Source organism: Oculina patagonica, chromosome 9 (genome assembly GCF_052425735.1).
Source record: "Oculina patagonica isolate OP01 chromosome 9, crgOcupat, whole genome shotgun sequence".
NCBI classification, from domain to species: domain Eukaryota; kingdom Metazoa; phylum Cnidaria; class Anthozoa; order Scleractinia; family Oculinidae; genus Oculina; species Oculina patagonica.
In genome coordinates, this window is record NC_135766.1 from 2,552,841 (window position 1) to 2,576,609 (window position 23,769).

Genomic DNA, 23,769 nt, shown 5'->3' on the forward strand with positions numbered 1-23,769 from the left:
TCCAAAGCGCGGCTTCGTGCGTGAAGAATTGCTTGTTATTCCTCCAAATACACAGTTACCACCAAGCCCTTAGTGCTTGAGCCCCTTGGGCACTCCTGAGTGGCTTTTTATTTATTAAAGCACTCTAGAGAGACCTTTGCTTGGCGGCTAGTTAGTTTTTTCACTCCCTTTTATGGGGCGGTGGGCTCTTTTTTTTGCCCCTTCTCTGCAAGAGCTTCGCTCTCGTGCTCCGCACCCATCCGATAGTGCCCATATGCCAAAGTGTTTATCCCATCTTCATTTATCCATCTCTTTGTGTCAAATGGCGACAGCGATTTTTTGTTTACCACTATTGAATGCATCTCGTGGGCATAGCTTCTTAGCATGTGCATTTCGTGAAAGCTTTCCTTGTTTTGAAAAAGTGCATCTTTGAAGTCTTTATGATTTATCTCATTTTTCGTCACGCACTCTTTCACCCCCTTTGCCTTTTTTATATTTTTTTCGTCCACTTTCAGCGTGTTACAACATTTTGACTCACTTGCTTTCGGATGTTTCTCTTTTATTTTTTTGACCAATTCTTCGTCGTTTGCCATTATTACCTGCATTTTTTCCCCTTCGCAAGTGCACTCTTTTATTTTTGCCTCAGGAAAGTTTTTCTTTATTTTTTCGATTTCATTTTCGCTTTCACCTTCTGTCATTATTGAATACATTTTCGGCCTCAAACAAACACACTCTGAAATCAGTTTTCCTGCGCATTCGTCTTTCATTTTCCCCAACACCTTTTTGTTTTCTTTCGAATAAAGTGAATGCTCTTCGGGGTAGTCGCTTGTGTCGTACTCGCCGATGTTTTTTGCCATGTCCGCGTAAACGTCTTCTGTTTCTATCACAAGCAAAAGGCTGTCTGTGTCTGTATACAAAAGCTCGCAACGCTCCCCGTACTCCTTTTTCAGATGGTTGTAAAAGAAGTCATACATGCATAGCTTGCTTACGTCAAGGATAGTCATGCCTGTGTAGACCGGTTTATTGAGAAACAGCTTACTTTTTCGCATGTCTATTCCGACAAGATCGTTTGAAAACATCACGTGCCTTGAATACAATGGACTTGCGACCAATTTTCTTATTTTATTTGTCTCGTCGCTTCTTACTATTCTTATGTCTACACGGTTTCTCAGGTTTTCCATTGTTTTTCCAAAAACCGAGTTGTTCATTAGCTTGTAAAAGGTCTTTTCAAAGTTGTTTTTTGCTTTTTTTCGGAATTCTGTGTTCATCCGGATGTAGGGCTCCATCCAGCATTCCTGTTCAAACTCTAAAACCCTGTGCACTTTTTTGAGTTTCATTCCCTGTTTTAAATAAAACTGCAAGTTTCGGTAATGCACGACGTAATTGGTTTTGTCTTCAAGCGTTAAAACAAGCTTTTCAGTGTTTGGGGGGTTTAATTCAAGATCATTCATTAATTTCTTTTGGTAAGGCGAATACATTTCTTTGTCTATTTTCTTTTTCTCTGGCGCTAATGGGTAACTGTCGTGAGCGTCATGCAGCTCTTTCGGATATTCTAACTCCACCTCCATAATCCATCCAGTTTTTGCATGCTCTTTTTTTGTCATTATTTCTTTTTCTGTTGGCATAACCTTTTTCCATCTAAAACCACTTTTCGGAAGCGGCTTGCTCATTGCCCACCCGTAAAGGTTATTCGCATCGAGATACATTATGTATTTTTTTGGTTGACTCGGATCAAATCCCTTAACATATGGGTTGTTCGCCTTTGCATATCTCTTGCTTACCGACGAAATCCCGCCTCTTATTCCCCTTTCGACGAAGAGGTGCATTTCGTAGTCTGTGAGTAACTCAAGCTCCACACCTGTCTTTTTCAAAAGCGCATCCCAAGAAAGACCTGGCGACGTGTAATAATTTGCGGGATCCAGATTGTACTTCTCAAGGCATAATTTTCGAAAGTTTTCAAAAACGTCCGCTAACAGGGTAACGTCCGTTTTGATATACAAATCGTGGTAGTCTCCAAGATTTTGGCAGCCAAAGGTTTCCCACACTTTTTGCGCGTGTGCATACTCTTTGTCTGTTATGTGCTCGCCTGTAAGTTTACTGTAGAACTTTTCTTTTTTCGGCAAAGTTGTTTCTTTAAATCTTTCCCATGAGTCCATGTATTCATAGGGATAAATCCCCTTTTGTGTTAACAAGCCAAATTTTTCTATAAAAATGGTTTTTGCTTCTTTGTATCCTTCATCTGTTATGTGGATGTTATTGACAATTTGCCATTTTTCTTTAGTTTCGTCCCCACCTTTAAAAAAACTTTCACTCAAGTTGTTATAATTAAATTCCTCCCACACTTCAACGTATTCGCTTGGATATTTTCCGTTGTCTAACAACAGTTCACTTTTTTCAAAGAAAACCTTTTTCGTCATATTTAATGCATCCTTCGGCGTATCTTCTACAAGTTTTTCAAGCTTTCCAAGTAAAAAGTTCAAAGTGTCAATAAACCTTAAACCCCCCAGTGAAAATGTAATGTATTTTTCCATGTTGTTTGCAACACACTTTACCTCTTTCTGTGCCTCTTTTGAAATCTTCGAAATTGACTGCATCAAATGGTGAGCATCGTAGCCACTCAGGTTATGAAATGCAACTGGTATTTGAATATTTTTTGGATTTATTTTCATCATTAAGTTACACACGTTGTGCGCGGCTCCTCGAAAATTGCCTGTTATGTGACAATGATCCCTCACCGCATCCTTGTAGTTCGGCTGGATAAGCGGCTCTTTGCACGCTAGGCAGTTTTTTTGGTTTTCAGCGGCTAATTTGTGTGATTTTTTTTCAAGCTTTTTTAGCTTATAATGGTTCCCGCTATTAAGAGTATTCGCCAATTCTATTCTTTCGTAATAGCATTTTTTGTGTAACTGTCCTAAGTAACCAAACTCCTTTTTATTAGATTTAAGCCAAACCGGCAAAGAGTCTAAAAAGTTTTGTTTCACCAACGATTTTTCGCAGATGTGGCAGTTTTCGGCTTTTTTAAAGTTTGCCCAGTCTTTTTGCGTCATAAGGAGAGGTTTTGGCTTTGACAATTCATATCTTATTTTCTTTTCTTCAATTAAAAGACAGTTCAAAAATACTTCAACGGCGTTTTCTCCTCTGTAAACGAATGGTTTTTCGTGTTCACCATCACTTCTTACACGCGTGTAAGCGAATCCGCATGCCTCGTGCTTTTCTGTTTTGTACGTGTAACTTTTCTGGCGGTTCTCGGGCGTTTCTCGGCGCTCTTTTTTTAACAATGCCTCGCCGTCGGCGTAAATCGTATAAGGCGCTTTCATTTGTTTTTGGTAGTTTTTAAAAGAAAGGGTGTTTTTCTCCTCATCTGGCATTTCGATTCTTGTTGGCTTGCCTTTGACCCCATTGCAATACTTTTTGTGCTTTTCAAGCAAGTCTTCTCTTGTAAAATTTGTCAAACACATCATGCAAAAGTGTTTTTTGTTACTGTGTTTGGTTTGGTCGTGTAACAAAGCGCTAATTCTTTTTATAAAACAGTAGTGCTGTTTCAATCCTGACTCAATCAACATAAGGTTTATACGGGGTATTTTGTTTTCTTTTTCGCTTTGTCTGAGAGGTATCACACACCCGTCTTTCAAGTGCCACCCAAAAACATTTATTGCAAGGTTTCTGTTTTGCGCCTCAAGCCTGTCAATCTGCTTTAGGGGTGTCGGAAAATCGATTCCGTTGTAGTTTATGCCGTCATCAACGGGATATTTACTTGTTCTTTGAGGATCTTTTCCGTTCGCAGGCGGGAATAAAGCAGCTCTCAAAGCCCATTTTAAACACTGGTTGTCACTGTTTTGCACGTTAATAATTGCTTTTTTGTTTGCCAGTTTGGGAGGCAAAGGCAAGTAAGTTCCTCCGCGCAATGGCCGATAACGCGCAACATAGGTGTACGCCCTTGTTATTCTTTCAACAACCCACCCCGAGCCCCTCTCCGACCAAGCCTCGATTTCTCCCTTTGCTTTGTCAATAAATTCGTCAAACTCTTTTTTTATTCGGTCTTTGGTGTTTTTTGTAAAAAGACGCGGTTCTCTTTCTCTGAAATAGTGCTCCATGTGTTGCGTAACTCCGTTTCTTTTCATCGAAAATTTTACTTTAAGCCCGAAGCTTGCTTTTATGTCATTCAATTCTTCAATTTCACTTTTCAAAAGATCATAAAACTTTTTTTTGTGTTTTTTTGCAAAAATTAAAAGATCTTTGTTGTTTTTTTCGGTTTCGGGTATGTCCATTTTCCATACTCGGAGCCAATCGTTAAAATCGGTGTTGGCCAGTAAAAAAGACAAATTTCTTTGCGGGTTTCTTTGAAATTCACGGAGGTTTTCCTCCATCATAGCTTGCAAAACTTCTGACGAATATCTTGCAGCAGCCATTTGGTGCATATACAAAGTAAAAAATATTTGTTCAATTGAAAAATAATTCTGGCGCGCCTGTTCTTTGGGGCTTGGCGGGGGCCACTTGTTTTAGGACAGTCCTCAACAAGTGTTAAAAGGGTGCCTTTGCCTAGATACATGTGCATGGGTTGAAAGGCTGTCATCTAACCCCGACACACTTGCAATATGAGGGTTTTGGACGCAAATCCAAAAAAACAGTGAGGGGCGAGAATGGCGAAGCCGGCAGGCGAGCCAGGCGAAGCCCCGAACGCATTTTTTTGGATTTGCGCCAAAACCCTCATATTGCAAGTGTGTCAAATGATATTGCTTTTATATGCGCTGCATTGCTTCATTTCTTTGTCAGGACAAATGCTTATATTCAGAAACATTTCGTTGAAGTACATTCTGTTCGTGCTATTTACTGCCGAGGCTCTTTGCTGCATTCGATTTTTCTCTGACAGTTTCTTTCTTCGTTTTCATCTGTTTTATCTTTTTCGTCTTTCTTTTCAGATTGATCTGTTATCACTCTACAGAGCAGAGATCAGAAGCATTCCTACACAATGTAAAGTACTCAAAGTCTGCACTAAGGTCAGTTGAAGCAACACCATTTCCACTCTAGCCCGATTGTGATTTGTCTTTACTTATGCCCGAATTTTTTCCCCGGTCGAGTAGCTGGCGACATTTTGTGCGCGAATGCTTTGCTTCGTCGGCGGAACCTCTAATGAGAACGACGAAGTCGCCAAGAGGACTGAATGACAAAGATTCAGCCCTAAACTTACATACTGGTGACGCAACTCCACAGAGATCCGGTAGACTGGTTGTTGTTAGAGCTGCAACGATACACCGATGCAGCGGTGAATGATCGCGATATTTTTTGTCAGGATACGAATATCAGTATTTGAACAAAATATTGCAGTATCGTGAAACAATAAAATATTCTTCATTAACATTCAGAAATTACTGTTTTTGATGACTTTTTACCCAAGTCAAAGCCCTCAATAGCGATTTATTAAACTAAGGGATAAGGAAGTTTCATTCTGTTATCTTCCGATCACATCACAGGCGGCCCAAGCTCACAATAAGAGGAGTTTATAAAATAATTCACATGTTAATTATAAACTCCGCTTATTGTGAGCTTGGGCCACCTGTAAACACATAATCTTTAACGATGCGACAATTAATTGTCGACTGACACAGCCTTGTGTTCCCACAAGCAAAAACATGCTGTTCATGGGAACATCACTTTGCAAGTACGTTTTCGCTGCTGATAAAGTGAAAAAAACGGAGTTCCCAACAGAATTTAATAAAATTATGGCACTTGTCAGTTGTATGAAATGTTGTATCGTATCGTATCGTTGCACTTTTATCAAGGTACGTATCGTATTATAAGAAAATGTATCGTTGCAGCTCCAGTTGTTGTACTGTTTGAATCTTTGCGCTGAATTTGCAACAGATTCGATAAACTACACGTATCTCTATACAGTCAACTCTCGCCTTGCGGACACCCCGCTATTGCAGACACTCGCTATTACGGACAAAATCCCAATCCCCGGCGAAAGAGGTTTGACTGGAAATGACTCCTGCTATAACGGACTCTCGCTATAACGGTCAGTAAACGACGCCCCGAGCGTGTCCGCTATAACGAGAGTTGACTGTATATTTGTGTCGTCAGTTATGGGTGTCCCTTTCATTTTACTTTTCGCTCCACGTTCGTTATTAGTGTTAATCTCGGCTGTTGAAAACAGTTGTCCTTGCATTTTGCAGGCATGTTACGGCGTATTGACGAATACAGAAGTGAGAGAAGCCATGGATAGCCAGCAGTTTCACGGAGCTAGCGCAGTCATGTTCGTTGTTGACTGGAAAAAACTTAAACTTAATCCACAGGTATGGAAGTCCCCCTCTCAACTTGTGGGATATTGTCTTGATGTGCCACCAATTTCTCCTAACTAACATTCAAAGAAAAGTATGGAAACTGAAAAGAGAAATTACATTTTGATCATTGTACTGGATGTGTTTTCCTCCTGTTTAGGCCGCAAGGGAAGCTCATATTCGTCTAAGACGCGTGTTAGAAAGCAAACCAGCTGAACCGAGACTCTCAGTGGCTGTGATTTTGATAGACAACGAGGATATCACACCAACTGACGGTAAGTTTATATAAGTGATCTTTCAGATCTATTTAAAAGTAGCGTCCAAGTTCAGTTTCTCTTTGCTTGCTTCCTGTATGTGTGTAAATTAAAGTCAATCAAATTATTAAAAAAAAAAGAAAAATGTGATATTTGCAAAAAGGTTATTATTGCAACTTTTTTGGTAAATTCGTCATTCACCATTTTGTTGTCATTTGGTGTCCAGAAGTCGCTAATAGGAAAAAACAAATGGCTTCACATCTTTATGTGTGAAAGACGAAAATGTGGTGCTTTTCATTTTGCAATAAAAGTTAAAGAGTAATTAAACAAAATATATTCTCCTTTGTGTTGTATCGTCTGGGAGGCACGGTGGCTAGCCTGCGAGCATCATTTCTGAATCTCTCTTCGAGCGCCGAAGGCACGAGTTTCGGCGAGTGAAGTGAGTTGCTGAAACGCATGCCTTCGGCACCCGCGGGGAACGCGCCATCGGCGCTTAAAGAGATATTCGCGTTGCCCCCGAATAGAGAGAGAATACGCGGTGGCTTACTGGCTAACGCGTGGGACTCCAAGCGGTCCGGGTTCGAGACCTGGCCTGGCAGTCTGGGTCATATTATTTGTTGAGGAAATCTGACGGAATGGGGGGAAGTAACCTGCGATGGACTAGCATCCTATCCAGGGTGGGGGGGGGGGGAGGGTGAGGGGGGTAGCAATACTCCTGGGCGCTTCAAGCTACAAACACCGAATTAAATGAACAACTCGGTCTTTAAAATGCTTTACTTACTTTCTGTGTTGCAGCAGATGTGTTCTCTCTTTTTGATATTCATCAACTAAGGATTGACGGCCTTTTATCTGAGTGCAAAATATGTACAGTCAGTTCACTTGGACATCTAGACCATCTCTCACAAAAGGTTTGTCATGCAGCACTCTAGAGCCCATTTGATTGGACTCTAAAGATAATGATTGATTACAGTAAAAAAGGCCAGTTTTGATAAATAAGGGAATACAACAAAAGAAATATTTAGTCATTCTTTAATAACTTCGATATAATTTATATTATTATATCTCTGAGATAGTACGCACGCTGTGATTGGTCAATTTTACGGGCCGTATTCTGCAGTACGGCCCGCGAAATTTGATTGAGAGTTCTCCTGATGCCGTTCGCCTTTGCAAGTTGAAATGTCTCGCGAAGAAGATTTTCAAAACTTCCTACAATGTTCGCAGTCAGAGGAAAAAAGCGAGAAACAAAGGCGAAGCGAAGAAAGTCTACCGAACTTTAAACTCAATTTTTGTGATCTGTTGGAAGGAGAAAACTTCCCTGATGTGGCGGACTTAGAGCAACAAGTTTTATCAGTGCCGAGAAATATGCAAACACGGTCAAGAAGACGAAAAGTGAATGGAAACGGTTCGACAATTATTGTCAAGAGCAGACTGATGGAACATTTCATGTAGAAACCGTACCTGCTGACGTCCTCGATAAGCTCCCCGGAAAGTTTTTCAAATACGTACGCAAACGCGATAGAGCTGAGTACGAGCCAGACAGCATTTCAAGCTTTCAACGTAGCATTCAACGCCGCCTTAAAGAGCTAAGTTTTTTTAAGTAGTTCCTTCAAACTTTATACGTGTTTTCTCGTTCAGTATTTTCTACAAACACTGCCATTATACCCGCTTTCAGTGTTACGTGCATAGCTATCTTTCTACATCCATCTTTCGACATCATCTTTCGACATCGTCTTTCGACGTGCTGTTTGAAATGAGCCAATCAAAACCGATACATACCGTTGTTGGTTTCATGCAAATGTGCGAAAAGGTCAGAAGGTCATGCTAGTGGGCTGTGATTGGCGGATTTCGATCCGTGTTGTTTGTTTAGCACGTCGAAAGATGGATGTCGACAGAAAGCCGCTATGCACGTAACACTGAAAGCGGGTGTAAGTTTTCGAAAGTTTGATAAGCTATAACGCATGTTGTCAATCGCGGCACTTTCGTCGCCAAGCAAAGAACTTTAGAAGTTATTCCAAAGGAAACTTGCACTGTATCTAGTTTCATCCTGTCACTGAAATTACTGTAAAACTAATTGCAGAAATAAAGTAGTAAAGGTTGGATTTAAATTATGTTTATACGCTTATCAATCGAGCTATTAAACGGCCGAATTGTTTACGACAAAGCCGATGAAATTCACTCGTCCTTTCGCCTTTGACGTACGTCAGTCAAACGAAGCCGCTTCCAGCACTCTTGACTTAAAATGTTTTCTTTTCTCCAGAGTGAGAGATATAATAAATATCTTATTAACCTCGTTTTCTCGGTCCGTACTGTAAAATACGGATCCTCGTTTTTTCCCGTCGACTTATGGCCCGCGCGCTTCGCGCTTGGGCCTTAAGTCGAAGGGAAAAACTCGGTCCGTATTTTACAGTACGGACCTCGAACTCGATTAATAACAGGTATTGATACCATTTGTTTTAGTCCTCCATGCTAGAATTTTAATACATCTCAAATTGCCTTATGGGTACTGTACAGGAAAATAGTTAGAGTAACCTGGATATAATAACGGACCGACTCAAGTTTCTCAAACTTTTTATTTTTTTATGACGTCTCTTATTGTCATAATTTTGTCTGCATAGTTGAGCACAGCGGTCACGTGGCTAGGTCGCCATGCGGCTCGTTCCAGTCTACCGCGGATGGACAATCTTGTGAATTTTATTGAGGACGGTAAGTATTAGTTGCATGGTTTGTGAAGCAAATATTGGCAAAAGAGAGTAGAAGACAGTAAAAGAAAGAATTTGGCTTGCTCGGTCGAACTATTATACTGTACCCTGTCTATTTAAACAGTTGTATAAATGGATACTGGCGAATTTAAAGCTGATTTCCAGTCCGTACTGCACAGACTCGGGGTTTGTTTTCGTTTTTGTTTTGAATTCGTTGAAACGTTACACTTCGGTGACAGCATACATGAAGTTTTTTAGTCCGCCATTACAGTTCGTTTCGTTCAAGAATTTCCGATGAGCTGAAGCGTCGGTTTGAAATAGCGTCAAGGTTCCTCTACTCGTTATTATTTGTTCTGCAAGGATATCTGGCGTTAATAATGAAGAAAAAGGTAAGTTTGTCGCCGAATTTTTAGTTTTGCTTGTAAACATTCCTTTGTGGTGGGCTCAAATAAACATTGCAGCCGAGATTGCGCAGTACGGACTGGAATTCATCTTTAACGTTGGGGTGGGGGAGTAACTCTGCAATGGACTAGCATCTCATCCAATAGGAAGTAGAAATACATCAGAAACCGGGATAAGAGCCGGCGGTATCGACCACTTGGCTAGACACTACCTCAAGAGGCAAACTCAAAAGACAAACAAACTCGAGACAGAAATCCAAGTTATTCTGTGTGTGTTTTGCAGGTCTTCAGAGGGAGTTCACAGGACCTGTGTCTGAAGATCTGTTCATACGAAAACAAGCCAAGCTAGAACAACAGGTTGGTATATAAATGTTTTGACAAGGTCTCACATGAATGGCTTGCTCAGTAGCCTAAGAGAAAACAATAGAATAAACAACAGTAACAGTGCCTCAGGCCCTAAGAACGGTAGCAAATGCTACACTAGAGAACCAGTAGAATTACTAGCTTACGAGAGTTGCTACACTACGGGAGATGCCAGAATTGGCTCTTTGCTTTTTTTCCCCGCCTACGAGCACAAAGCCTTGTCTCTGTTTGTTTGTTTGTTTGCTTGGACTTGTAAATCTTTCTGCGTGTAAATGAATCTCCAACCAATTGTCAAAAATTCGAAGTAACAAGAATGAACGATACCCATTTTTTACTTGTTATTTGATTACACAACAGAGCATTACTTTTATGTGATTTGAAGTAATATTTAAAATACGACATTGTTTCATCGAGATATCTAAACACTGAGAAGAGAGTTGAAAATACGACGTGCAGCGAAGTATTTTTGACGAAATTCGAGGTGTTTGGATAACCGATTAAACACTGTCTCGAGTGTTTTTGATATATCTACTCAATCGAAACAAAAACTACGTAGTCGGAAAAATAACGTCGTAAATAACTATGCTAATTAAGACTGGGTATCCAAACCTCCTTTGCGATTATGGTTTTCTTTGTTTTAATTTGATGAGTTATTAATGCGTTTGTGATGAAGTAGTGATCACCAAAGGGCAGTTTGAAAAAGGAAAACGTAAGAAAATACTCAGTTTCTCAACTAGTACTATAAGAAATGTATGGAGACCAGTTAGATAATTAATATATTAACGTAATTCAGTATTGAAGGGTTAGTTGTGTTTTGCTTAGTTTTTGTGTTTTGTATTTTCAGTGTCCAGAAGCTATCATTGAACTCTACAACAGCGTGTTGGATCATCTTGGGGCTGTCGTCTCATCAAAGAGTTTGCAGCGTCTCTCTTGGCCAATCAGTGAATTTACTGATAATGAGAAAATAGATCACGGTACGAAAAAGAAAGGTTTTAACCGCAAATGTATCATAAACGCGCAATGGCAAGTGAATCTGTTTCCCAGTTAAAATACGGTTAAGGTGGAATAATACTCTCCGGCAAGCGAAAATGAATACTTACTGGCCTAACACGAGAATCTTCTTGTCCCGAACGAGCCGACGAGACTTTCTTAAAGCCATGGGTAATATTTAAAAAAAAAAAATAAATAAGAAAAACATTGCAATGGTCGCGGTGTAATCTACGCCACGGGCATTTCTCGCATTTTTGGTCTAAACTGTTCTGAAATGAGTGGTAGGCAACTTAATCCACGAAAACATTATCTTTGAACATCTAAAAGAAGATGTTACTTTAATTTGCGGAGAGAAATTAAACCATGGCTACAAATATCGAAACAAAAAAAGCCTCAATTTTACAAGTTCTTATCCATTTCCACCCTAGCCATCCGCAGCCAAAGACGCTTGTTAACAGTTTACGTGCTCCAAAAAAATTGTTAATAAAAATGGACCAATATTTTTTGGTTTCTACGACGCAAATATAGATTATGGCTGTTCAAAAATCGATCACAATCCATGACAAAGCCCCTTTAACTGTTATTCGACAGGTCTGCCAGATGTAAATTGGAACAGCCACGAAAATCTACAGAAACTACATAGTTGTATTACAGCGTTAAAACTGCCTCCTCCTCCCCCTGCTGCTGTTGATGGTAAGATATATTCTCATTACTGCTCCTTATGCATTTCTATAGCTGGGCTTGGGAGAATACGGATGCTTAATTAGACCCGTTTTCTTACTATATTTCAAACTAATTCCCAGAATCGTCTTTTGTCCTGTTCTGATTTTTTCTCTGTCACGCAACGTTACGTTCTCTGGAGAGACACCCAAGAGCGAAGCGTTGCGTGACGAAGGTTGGGTCAAAAACTAGAGTTGATCATCTTTAGAATTGTTTCCTTTGCTTTTTCAGGCACCTGGGAGTCGGAAAGTGAATTGTGTCTCGAATACGCTCGAAGTTTATCATCAAACACGACTAGCCTGTTTAACAGGTAAAGTGGTCCATTTAATAATCACTTCACTTTCATCTCCTTACTGCCATGCGATACTGCTTTTTTTTTGCCTTCGACTGGCTCTTGTTGGGCTTCGTTTCCCAGACCCCCGCCTCCGAATACTTCGGGGAAGACTGGACACCAATTTTTCGGCACGAAGACAGCAGCGATTGTTTAGATAATCCTACGTGACCAATGACTGCCTGACTTTTGAAATAATCGTCCAAACACAGCTATGCAAACGGCCCGGAAATTATTGTGCTGTTAACTGTTGCTCTGTCTTCCCCAGAGTTTTTGCTGGAGCGAACAGGCAAATTTACTGACAATATATTCTTCTTTAATAACTGCTTTTTTGGATCTGCAGCAAACATTTTTGTTTTAATTCAATATGGTAAAAACGGTTGGGCTACCAACCGAAACATTCAAAATTCAGGCCAAAGTGGAACCAAAACTAACAGACAACGTTCAAACCTAACTTATTCAGTTTCTAACATTTGCAATATGCAAATTCGCCAAAATAAATTAATAGTATTCTTAGCTGCTAATCAATTTGATCTTGTTACAGGGTAAAGTGGATTCTTGCTCGCACCAAGCGAGTCTTGGACGAGATCAACTTCCTCTCGCTCAGTCCCCGGCTCCCCGCATCCCAGGTTCCTTGGCCACTCGTCCTTGACGCATGCGTCAACTTCCGTCTAATGCCACTGCATTCGGACCCAGACCTAGCGGAGCAAGACGTTTACTTCCTGGCAGAAGAGCTGAATACATTTGTTCAACCGTCGCTATGGAGACAGTCGGCGAATATGTCAAAGGAGGAAGCTGAAAAGGCTAAAAGTGAAAATAGGTAATTACGATTTCTTTAATTAGTTTCCAAACTAGGTGCTTACTTGAGGTCTTTTTTCCTGTTGTTGAATTTGTAAACCGATTTAAAAGTCAAGGTCAAAATTGAAAACAGATTATTACAGGTAAAAAAAATGAAGTCACGTGTTTGTTGTTCAGACTACATGTGACACGCGTTTCTGCACGTGCTTCTTTGCACGAGACTTTCCCCCCACTGACGTTTTGAGCCGGTCAAATCGGCTGGGAAAACGCGAACGCGTGTGTTTGCTATAAATAAATAAATAATAAATAAATGTAGTTTGTAGTGGTCATGCACTTAGCTATAGCCACCCGGCGAGAGGAACATGTGTCACCGTCCTTTCATCATACATTAAACGCATTATCTGAAAACAAGAGCAGTGAAGGGTTGTGGGAAGGGAATTGGGCGAGAGCTTTCTTTAAGGTCGCGCAGGACCCTTGCTCATTAATAAATTCATTAGCCAAATTTCTTGACGGGGTGCTATCTTGTAAAGCTTTAATTCACTACATTTTGAACATCGACTCCTCTAACATTTATCACGGATATTAAGGGATGATGGAATTACATCATGATTGTCCTTTTACTGAGAGATGACCGTTTACTGTGATGTTACAAGCTCTTTAAAAAAGTTTAATTGCAGATAATGCGATTTTGTGTCCAAGTTTTCGGCTACAACAGCGCACCTAATTAAATGATTATATAACCTAGAGATGAATCATAACCTCTTTTGTGTTATGACAAGAACGAAATTTTCGATTTTAAAAGCTGCTTGAAGTTAATAGCTACTAAGAGAGTAAAAATGTGAAATCTAAACTTTGAAACGTGCTTTCTTTATTTTGAGAACGAAATTTCAAAATTCGCTCTTGTCATAACACAATAGAGTGCACCAAGTTCATGTTCCTTACGAATCAACTCTTGAAATTCTATATCGGCGGAGAAAACTTGGACACAAAGTTGCAGGTTTTGAGGCTTCCGAAGACCTTCCGAGTCAATGTTTACAACAACTTGTGCTTTATTCAAAGCTGTGAATCTATTTATGATAATTCGCTATGTTCCAGCGCACGGGATGCGAGGCTGAGAACAATACCGTGTAATTACTTGTACAAAGAACTTTGAAAAAAAATTTTCGTGAATATTTCGTTTGTTATCGGCTTCAGTCGTCGCAGTTCGTGCATACTCTTTAAATAAATACATACATAATGATTTCAAGGGTCCTGCGCGACCTTAACTGTCATCGACCAAATTATCCGCGCGTGGTCAAACAATGTGGAAGCACACGAGCGTTAACATCTCCGTGTCAAATAACTGAGTGTTTTTTCCAAAATAAGCTAACCGACCGAAAGAGATGGCGCTTTCCAGTTATACTTCAGTTTCCGGTTATTGTTTTGCCTTACAAGGGAAACTGGAAACGGGAGAAATGAATAATTGCTACCGAATTTTCCCACCGTTCGTACCAACCGGAATGAAAGGACTACCTTAAAACGTAATTCTCAATTACCGAACGGATTTTTCGTAAAAACTGTTACTTTCCCATTTGCTTTTCAACCGAAATTTCCGGGATTTTTGGTTGAATGGTAAGCACCCTGGGAGTATTGCCACCTCCCTGTATGGGGAAGTGAGTCCATCGCAGCTAACCCCTCGGCTTATTCGGTACCCATCTGTACTCCTGGGTTAAGAAAACAAAAACAACAACAGCATGAACCTGCCAGCGCTCAAACACTGAAAGCCCGATCTGTAGTCCAGTGTGCTTACCATCAGGCAATCTCGCCTCGCAGTAATGAATGCATCACCCAGATATTTAGAGCGGTTTTCACTTGAGTGTCGAAAGTTAATTGCGTTTGCTTTGGTTTTGCATTACTACGCTCAGTGATTGGCTTAAAAATCTCGCGCCACTTTCTCAGCCAATCAGAACTAAAACCAAAACCAATCGTGACTCGCTCGCGTACGTTTTCCCGCGCTTTGTGCCAGCTACATGTATTTGCTTCGAGTTTTGATTGGTTCACTGGATTGTCTGTGTTCTTTTGTGATTGGCCGGAGTAATTACTTTGGTTTTGGTTTTACGACACTCAATTGAAAACTGCTCTAACCTGTTGTATTTTGTATTTATTCACAGTCTGCACTCGTCAAAACCGAGAAAAACCAAAGACGCTAAGCTACACGAGTCATTTGTAGACATGGAACAACAGCTCAATGAAATAACAGGTATTGAAATATTTTTCGTCATTCCGTGTTCCCTTGCGGGATTTAGTCCAGCATTATTTTCTGTCATCGGCAATTGTGGATCCTCCGGATCCTCTACGAATTTTCGCGCGTGCGCAACAGCCAGAGACACGACGCGTATCTCTGCAGTTATACGTTATCAGTATGAAATTTTCAGTCCGAATCTCAGATGTGACTCTCCCGGGTGGTGGAACTGTTTGCGTGACAGAAGTGTTTATTTTGTCACGCCAAGTCAACGCCGACTTTACTTCCTCGAATATCTGACCTCCGTAATCTTAGACATTGTAAAGCAGTCATATTATAGGAACAATTTGTCAACAAAGAAATTCTCATTACTGATCTCGATACTTTTTTTATAGTACAAGTTGGGAGATTTTGTTCAACATCAGATAAATGTGTCCTTTGTAATCAGGAAAGTCCACATTATCTTTTAACCTTTGGTGAAATAGAGTATTGTTTTTTTTTTTCTTTCAGGTACATCTCATGTGAACACTACACCGTTACTTCAGCCGACTTTCCAAGGCACACCATCGTGTAGTTCGACACCCGAGGTCACACCACTTTTAGTCACGCCGTCTATAGTCACGCCAATTCCGGTCACGACACCAGTGGATGTCGAACCTCTCAGCTCATCTTCAAATTCCGCGATACAAGCCACAAGCGAGAGGCTACAGGCTGCAGTGGAAGAAGCCAAAAATGAGTCTAAACGGTACGGGGTGTAATTAAATCCTAAAAAAAATAATCATCTGAATGCAAATGGTCACACAACACATCTGCGCTTTTTGGCCAGAACCTATACGCATACGCACATCCAATTACCCGTTGAGTGGCAGCCACGGACAGCTGTTTCGTCCTTTTTAGGACTCGTCCGCATGGCATAGCCAGGCCTAAGGCTCTCATATGAAATCATAGACCCCACCTTTTCTCCAGTTGCGAACCCGAAGGTTGCTTTTAACCCCAGCCCCATATAATCCTTACAGTTTTTGGTTTAAGGGAAAAAAGTGGTTCATTTGAGAACAGAAAATCGAAATTGTAAACCTCAATACGTCTACTCATTCGATATAATCTGTAAAGCTGATTTCTCTGCGTTTTGTTTCACTTAGATTTGAAGAATTGCTGAAAAGTGTCCTCGGAGACGGGGACAGTCCGCAGAGTTTGGGGCAGAGCGCATGGAGGAAGAGAAAAGCGCAGAGCCTTAGGGAAAGCAAGGTACAACAAGCGTGTCAATTTCATCTTTAAATTCTTCAATCTGTTTTGTTGTTGATATCCTAAGGAAACATACATCTGATTGAAGAATCGTTGACCCGTGAAAAGCATAAACCATGAACGATGCGACCCAAATGTTTACTGGGAAATCGGATAAAATTGTCGTCGTATGTGATAAAGTAAGCATGAAAATAAGACAGATTGTATAAATCATGCTCTAACAGGAAGAAAATATCTTGGTTATCAACGAAAGGAGCATTCCTAAGCTTACCAAGGCTGTCTACCCAGAATACCATTGTGTCATATCGTTCATGGTTTATGCTTTTCACAAGTCAACGTTTCTTCAATTAGGTATATTACCTTTGTGTTATTGTAGTTCTATAAGTTTTCGCCGTTTTTGTCGCTAAGCAAAGAGTTGTCAGAGTGCCCGTGGGAGCTCGTGCTTTTCTCTGATTGGTCAGTATGATGCGGGAATTCTCGTGTATATCAACGAGAATTTCCAAAAAGAATTTTTGTGGACATACAGTACAGTTAATCAGGTCAATTCGCTTAGCATGGGCTACATCCTTTATTACAGTCAACTCCCTATATGACAGACACGTTCGGGACCACCATTTGGTGTCCTTTATACAGGAAGTCCGTAGTAGCCAGTGTTATTTTCAGTAATTCTTATTCGCCGGGACTTCAACTCCTGTCCGTAATAATTATAACGGGGTATCCGTAATAGTGAGGTGTCCGCAAGGCGAGAGTTGACTGTATTCAGTTAGAACTCAGAGCTTCCACAGGCTTAGAAAGGTTCAGGATTTTTTGTTCTCACGACGGATATAGGGCGCTGGTCAGTGTGGTCCGGAGGTCTCAGTTTCAAGCCCTCCACCATGCCACTAGCTGGATTTGTTCTTATTCGACGCGAGTTCAACTCTGCGCAGACGTTTTGTAATAGCAAACTGGTCTGCCTCTTGCCAGATGGCCTTTTTAACCATGCTTATTGCTGTGTTAATTTGAAATATTTGTTTTCTCTGTTTGTTGCTGAGTGCATGACCACTGTTAACATACGTTTTTATTTCACACATATATAAGTCCGGTAATTAAGTACCTGGCCAGGAAAATTCAAAACTCTTGTGGAAGCCAGGTAATTTTATTTTAAGCTTCTGCTTGCTTTTATAGGGAGGGTTGATAATAACGACCATCTTGTTATGGTCAGTTAAAATCTTTTTTTCTGTTGAAGAATAACACAGTAAATGTCCGAACTTCCTATAGACTGTCCACAGCCTCTCGATTTTTCAACGCAAAAAAGCAATTGCCGTTCTCACCGCGCGCTCATCGATCGAAAAAACACGAAAAAATAGAGGGCTGTGGACAGTCCAAACTTCCTAATATTAAAGGTATACATACTCAAAGTTACCGTTTTTCTCTTTCTTTCTATTTAGAAGTCGCCAAAATTTCTTGAAGGATTGGACGTCCCAGATATCGACGTCTCGTTGGGTTCCCTTGAAGAAAGTATGAGCTGCTTCAACGAAACGCTCAAATCACAAAGGTAAGTTATTTCTCCTTGATAAAAAATGGGTGATGTTTTTGCAGTCGCTATTCGTATCGTAAATCGTAGAGCAAAGCATTCATGGAGCCAGTCGCTGGGATACGTCCTAAGTAGGAGGTACGGTTGCCTTATGTTCTCACACACAACTGGGAGCCATGCCAAGCCGAACCACGCAGCCTGACCTTTATTAAAACAATAACTCTAATACATCAAGAAAAAATGACTGAAGCAAAAAAAGACTCGCAATAGAATATACAAGGAAATATGAAGACACGAATCAAGCGAACGAAACTACATGGTCCCTTAATGAAAACACCAACTCAATTGCCCCTAGAATTACTCCGTGGGTTGGTGGGTGGGGAGTGTCAGGCAATGGCGGATGGCAAACGCAAAGTGAACCGTGAACGTCTCACGTGACCCGAAACCCCCCATACACTCGAACCCAGGCTCCCAGCCGTGTGAGAGAAAAACGTTTTCCGCTTCTTTCGTTCCTCAGCCAGCGGAAAACCACACTTAGCGCGCTGGACTCCGGATCGAGCGCCCGGGTCCGAGCCCTGGCCGGGGTCATTGCTTTGTGTTCTTGGGTAGGACACTTTACTCATGCAGTGCTTCTATCCACCCAGGTTTCCGGTAAACTGAATACTGGCGGGGTAGCCCTGCGATGAACAAGCATCCCATCCAGAGGGAAGTAGAAATACCCCTCTTCGGGATGACATCTGGCGTGATGGGCCACTTGGCTCGTATGCAGACTTTACCTTACCGACAATTCACATTGGCCCTAGGAAAACTTTACCTTTTTTTCAAACTAAGGTGGAACAGCCAGGCTAATTATTAAGATTTTGTTTTGTTGCGCACGACGAGATGTTTTCTATATTTAACTTCAGACGCCTCGTGAGTCCAGCAGATTTGAGGTTGTTGATCCTCAGATTCTCTATCCCCGATCCACAATACCTTCCTTTGATATTAATGAATGATTTTTCAATTTTTCACGCAGACGGTCCGACCAGTTTACAGAAAGAAGGCTGAGAGAGTGTCTAGAGTCTTAACGAAAGGATGCATGGTTTGACTCGTCACCAGTCCTTTACGGTCACAGCTGGAGAACTAGAAGCCTATGAAGAATCTTCCACTAGTTAAAGATAGAAAATGTTTATCCCTAAGAGTGCCGTTCTCGGCATACAAATTCCCGTTACTAGTCAACAAAAATTTGTAACAAGACCTAAAGGGAGAATTGAATTCTTTATCACACAATGTTTTCGCAATGATCAGTCATTTATTCTCGTAGCCTATATAACAATGTTTCTACTGGTGTTTGAAGAGAAAATTGACCTGCATCACTGTTCGTATCAGGACTTTAACACTGGTTTGAAACAGTTGTTCACCTCAAAGTCAGTAAACAACGGGGAAATATTTTCCCAAGTCTGTCAACTCTGCTGTGGTAAAATATTGTCAGAACCGACATTTAAAGTTACTTTAGGTGATTATAATTACTGCATTTCTTCAGTTAGATTAAAAAAAATTGTCAGTTATGTCAACAGATGACAACACAATTGCTGCCTTCCTTGCTCTGACTGACTGACGGACGGACGGACGGACTGACTAGGGCACTGTTTACACGGACGCGGTTTCATTTGTAACCGCATCGCTTTCGATGCGGTTACGCCTTTCGTTTACACGGCGCCGATCGAGACACAACTGAAACCGGTACGGTTTCATTGGTCGTGTAAACGGCAAAAGCGCATCGATTTCAAAACTGTCAAGTGTTTTGCCACAAATTGACCGTATCGCGAATAGTAAACATGACGAACCTCGCACAGAGTGAAGCGCTTGCTTATACAATCACGTTCAAAAAATTTGGAAAACGGTAGGATATGTTTCGTGTAAACACTTCGAAACCATGTCGTTTTCGATGCGGTTTCGAGGTCATGATGCGGTTCCGTGTTGATTAATAACCGCGTCCGTGAAAACGATGCCCAGGTCGCTCGTTTCCCTCGAATCTCAAAATGTTGTCCTTCATTTAACAATGAGCAAAATCACCCCCAACGTCCCCTCCCTAGCTACTCCCCCCCCCCCCTCCCCCCGCTTCCCTGCACAAGAAACCTTTGATGATGTCTTGATCGCGGGAGTGAGTCCGCTTAACGACTGCGTGGGATCAATGCGTAGGAGTCTATCCGCAAAGGGGATTCAATTTGTTTCATTAGCTTCTTAGTGGGGTTTGGGCTATTATTATCTCTGTATGTAAATATAGTCACGTAAATCAGCTTTTAGAACAGTTTGTATCCAGCAATAGCTTCCTAAGTACACGTACGTACTGGTGTTGTTGACAAACAAACAAACACTGAAGTTATATCTTAAGTCTTGTAGATTCTTTGTCCCAGTAGCTGAGAGCGTTTTAAAAATTTTGCCATGCTCCCATGCTCTCTTTCAATCTCAGGTTAAACTTGTGGTCAATGTCTAAAAGACAATGATAAATTGTTTTTCTGATAGTGATGGTGTTCAGCAATTACAATGCAAATGTGGACGTGATATGACTTGGCAACTCGAGGGATGGCTCCAAGACAAATTCTTTATTCTAACAAGGCTTTACTTAGTGAAACTGAGTAGGTTCCCCCGACTCAGCAGCTTCAAAAAACAGTGCATTGATACTTGCCTAAAGGGGCTTTGTGTTATCAATTCTAATGTCTGTTGTATGAATAAATGTCGTCTATACCATTAGTACACATTATTTCGATACAAGAGTGATCTGATAGTATTCATTTTTGCTACTGAACCAAGACGCGAACGCTGAGATAAAATCAGTTATAAGTTAATTTCGAGAGAACAATTGTGGTCGTTTATCATAACTGGGGCCCAAACAATGCACGGGGGCACCGAAGCGTCCCCCGTCAATTCAAAATCATCAAGCGAATAAAACGCCCTTTTGCACAAAAAGTGCTTTGTGTGGCTTATGAACTTTTAACGCAAGGTTGCTTGATTGCCTCTGTCTAACGAATTCTTAGCTATCAGTATATGCAAACAAAGTTCGTTAACTCTGTTAGTGATTTAGTCGCAGTGTCTACAATCTCAAAGTTCGCGACGGCACTTATTCTACGCGAATCAAGTATGATGATAATTAAGTTAGTATCGCCACCCTACGAAAGATCGCAGCTTTTTGCGTCACTTAAGAGTTCTAAGTTGGTTGGAATTGAATCTTTAGTAAGACCCTTGTAGCTGTAGTGATGCATTTAATTTCGCCAGAAAATATTGATAAAAAGTTAGTCGTTTAGGTAATTATATAAAAAGGAAACTGGTCGTCAATACTGATATATGCAAATTCTCCTAACTTAACACTATGCGAATCGTATAGAAACTACAAAGGAGAATTTGCAAGTAGACGTCATGGTTCAAAAGTTCAAAGCAATTAAGTGGACGGTTCTTAACCGACACTCAATCTTTATTAAGGCACGAGTGACCGCACTCGAATAAATGCGCATAATAATTACTAAAATGATTAATCTTGTCCCGTTGAATGTGTCTGTGTACGTGTGTGTGTGGTCAGACTCGCGCGAAAAATAATTATGCAAGATTCTCAGCTGATTATTTTGGCGCCAAAAATTATTAATCCTTTTAGATTCTTTAGAAAGCTGGTTAAGTTTTCTTATGAAAGAAGAGGGAAAGAAAGGTCTAATTAGTACAGAAACCATTGTTAAAATACACACGATTAGACCCAAAATACATAAAAATAGCATAACAGGGGTAGGCCTTTCTCGATTATGCTAGCATTTTTTTCGGCATTTTTTGGGAAAACGAGCATTTTTTTTCGTTTTTTCTTGAAAAAGAATTGCTAGCATTTTCTGTCATTTGTCGTGACTGTGATCCAGATTTCAGCACTCAGAACTCAGAAGGAAAATAAATAATCCTAAAGTTTCACAATATTGATTACTTAATTTGATTGTTTTCTGTCTGTTTCGACTGTTTGTGCGTTGTGTTACTTGTGTGTGTACACCAACGGAAAAAAAGTATGGGTGGTCAGCGGGTAACTCTTTCTCTTGCCCAGCCAAGATGACGTCGGCCACGAACTTGCAAGATAGACCATGGTAGTGCTTCAAATATGACTGTTTAGTTGCTGTTGGCTGGAAAAGTTTTAATTCTGGCCCAGGTTTTATAAACAAACAATAAATAAGTATCACCTGTTGTTATTTTGAGCATATAATGTAAGAGTTTATACGTTTTGTTTGAAATAAAACAAAGCATTCTTTGGAATTCAAGTGGCATTTTTTAAAGAAAACAGGCATTATTTTAGCATTTTTTTGGCTTTATGCGAGAATTTCTAGTAGCATTAAATGCCAGTTTTACTAGCATAATCGAGAAAGGCCTAAACAGGGGTGGCGGGTACCTCAGTGAAACTCTCTTATAGCTCCGGGATTTAATTTAGGAGTGTAAGCCATTGCCTTTCACGGAAAATCATGATAAGTAGGAATTTCAGATGCCATCTCTTCTTGTGACCGCATGCTTTGCCAAATGCGACGCAGACAGATCGAGGGACCATTATTTTGAATTCATGATTGTTTACAAATTCTTTCTCACGACCTTACATGTCTCGAGTTAAAATAGAAATTTCGTACACGAGTGATCAACCGTCAAATACAATTGATGATTCCACCTTTCTTTGAATTTGTAGACTGCTTATCCAATATATGATGAACATAATAGTTCGCTGTTTCCTGTTAGCCTTTTTGTATAGATTACAAAGGGCTTATTAATCATCACTAGAGATATATTGACACTTAAGGATGTTGAGAGCAAGTGAATTATCAATTGAGTTGTATGAAGATGTTCTTAATTAATGTACCCGTATAACTTTTAAGTTGTAGACTACCGAAGCCAACCAAATGTGCTATTAAAACTGAGTCGTTTACGAAATTTTTTCGAACCCTCCTTTTATTACATACAATTACTGTTTACTTCAATCTCCGCTAAACAGCTATTTGTTGAATATAATAAGTCTTGGATTGATGCAAATGACTCGTACCCTTTTCTGCGGACCTCGCATATGTCACGTGACTCGACAATGCCTACTCGGGCGCGACTCAGATAAAACACTCTCTCATTTTCGATTGTCATTTTGAACCAACCCTACTCTTGGCTTCTTTTGTGTCCCACGGCACAAGTTTGCGTTTTTTCAAACAAGTTATCAAGATCTTCAGTTGATTTCTTACAATATTACTTTTTTAAGCGGACGGGTACGTGATGATGACCTGTAATGATAATCAGCGGAAGAAATCATAAACAAGGGGTGTGCTGAGACCCCTGGGGTGTTCTCATCAGCTCGTCTGATGGATCGCCAAGCTCTCACAACTCGTTTCAAGAGAAGCTATGACAAAACGTTAAGAGAATTACTATTTTAATCTTGCCACTGATCAATGGCTTTATATATGCTTATATTCAATTCTTTGTTTGGTTACTCCCACTGACCCGTTCTAAAAATATAGTCTGATTGCAATTGACTCCTGATTGTCAACAAAACAGGTAGCTAGATTACTGAAACCAGCTACCTTGAAAGCTCTATACGGACCAGAGAATTATTATGATTTTTCTAGTACGCCAGAATGGTCTGATTCTTTGGAATCGCTGACGCAAATAAAATATGTCTTCATTGTGCTTAGTCAAGTGTCTTTTTTTTCCAGCTGCTCAGTCATTTTTTCTGCGAATCTTCACTAAACCGTTACGTTGTTATAAACCATTTAGCCCCGCAAGCTGCATTTTAATCCTTTCTCGAGACAAAGTCGTTTGTGAGGAGTTTAATGGGCTCAACAACTAGCAGAAACTGCATTATGTGCCTGGGGGAGAATAACAACAGAATAAAAAGCACATTCATTTCCTTTTGGCGGTGCATCAGGAATTTAGCTCAATTACATCGATCAAAATAAATGCCCCTCCATGCATGTAGACCATTGCTGGAATGTGCATGCATAAGAATTTT

General features: G+C 40.4%; 1 protein-coding gene across 5 annotated transcripts in view; it reads left to right on the forward strand.

Annotated features, from left to right (window-relative positions):
* LOC144665184 (germinal-center associated nuclear protein-like) overlaps positions 1-19,357 on the forward strand; it is a 60,817-nt gene extending 41,460 nt beyond the window's left edge. For 3 of the 5 annotated variants that reach the window (XM_078526357.1, XM_078526361.1, XM_078526362.1), the window contains exons 29-43: positions 4,899-4,976; positions 6,153-6,272; positions 6,418-6,532; positions 7,307-7,419; positions 9,127-9,214; positions 9,895-9,968; positions 10,819-10,948; positions 11,556-11,657; positions 11,916-11,994; positions 12,560-12,835; positions 14,964-15,052; positions 15,545-15,779; positions 16,174-16,279; positions 17,704-17,810; positions 18,805-19,357. In XM_078526357.1, coding sequence (XP_078382483.1) covers positions 4,899-4,976; positions 6,153-6,272; positions 6,418-6,532; positions 7,307-7,419; positions 9,127-9,214; positions 9,895-9,968; positions 10,819-10,948; positions 11,556-11,657; positions 11,916-11,994; positions 12,560-12,835; positions 14,964-15,052; positions 15,545-15,779; positions 16,174-16,279; positions 17,704-17,810; positions 18,805-18,856 — 1,764 coding nt within the window. In that variant the 3' untranslated portion in view covers positions 18,857-19,357. The remainder of the gene's footprint in view (positions 1-4,898; positions 4,977-6,152; positions 6,273-6,417; positions 6,533-7,306; positions 7,420-9,126; positions 9,215-9,894; positions 9,969-10,818; positions 10,949-11,555; positions 11,658-11,915; positions 11,995-12,559; positions 12,836-14,963; positions 15,053-15,544; positions 15,780-16,173; positions 16,280-17,703; positions 17,811-18,804) is intronic. The other 2 variants (XM_078526359.1, XM_078526360.1) reach the window with 2 other exon arrangements.
* The last annotated feature ends 4,412 nt before the right edge of the window (positions 19,358-23,769 follow it).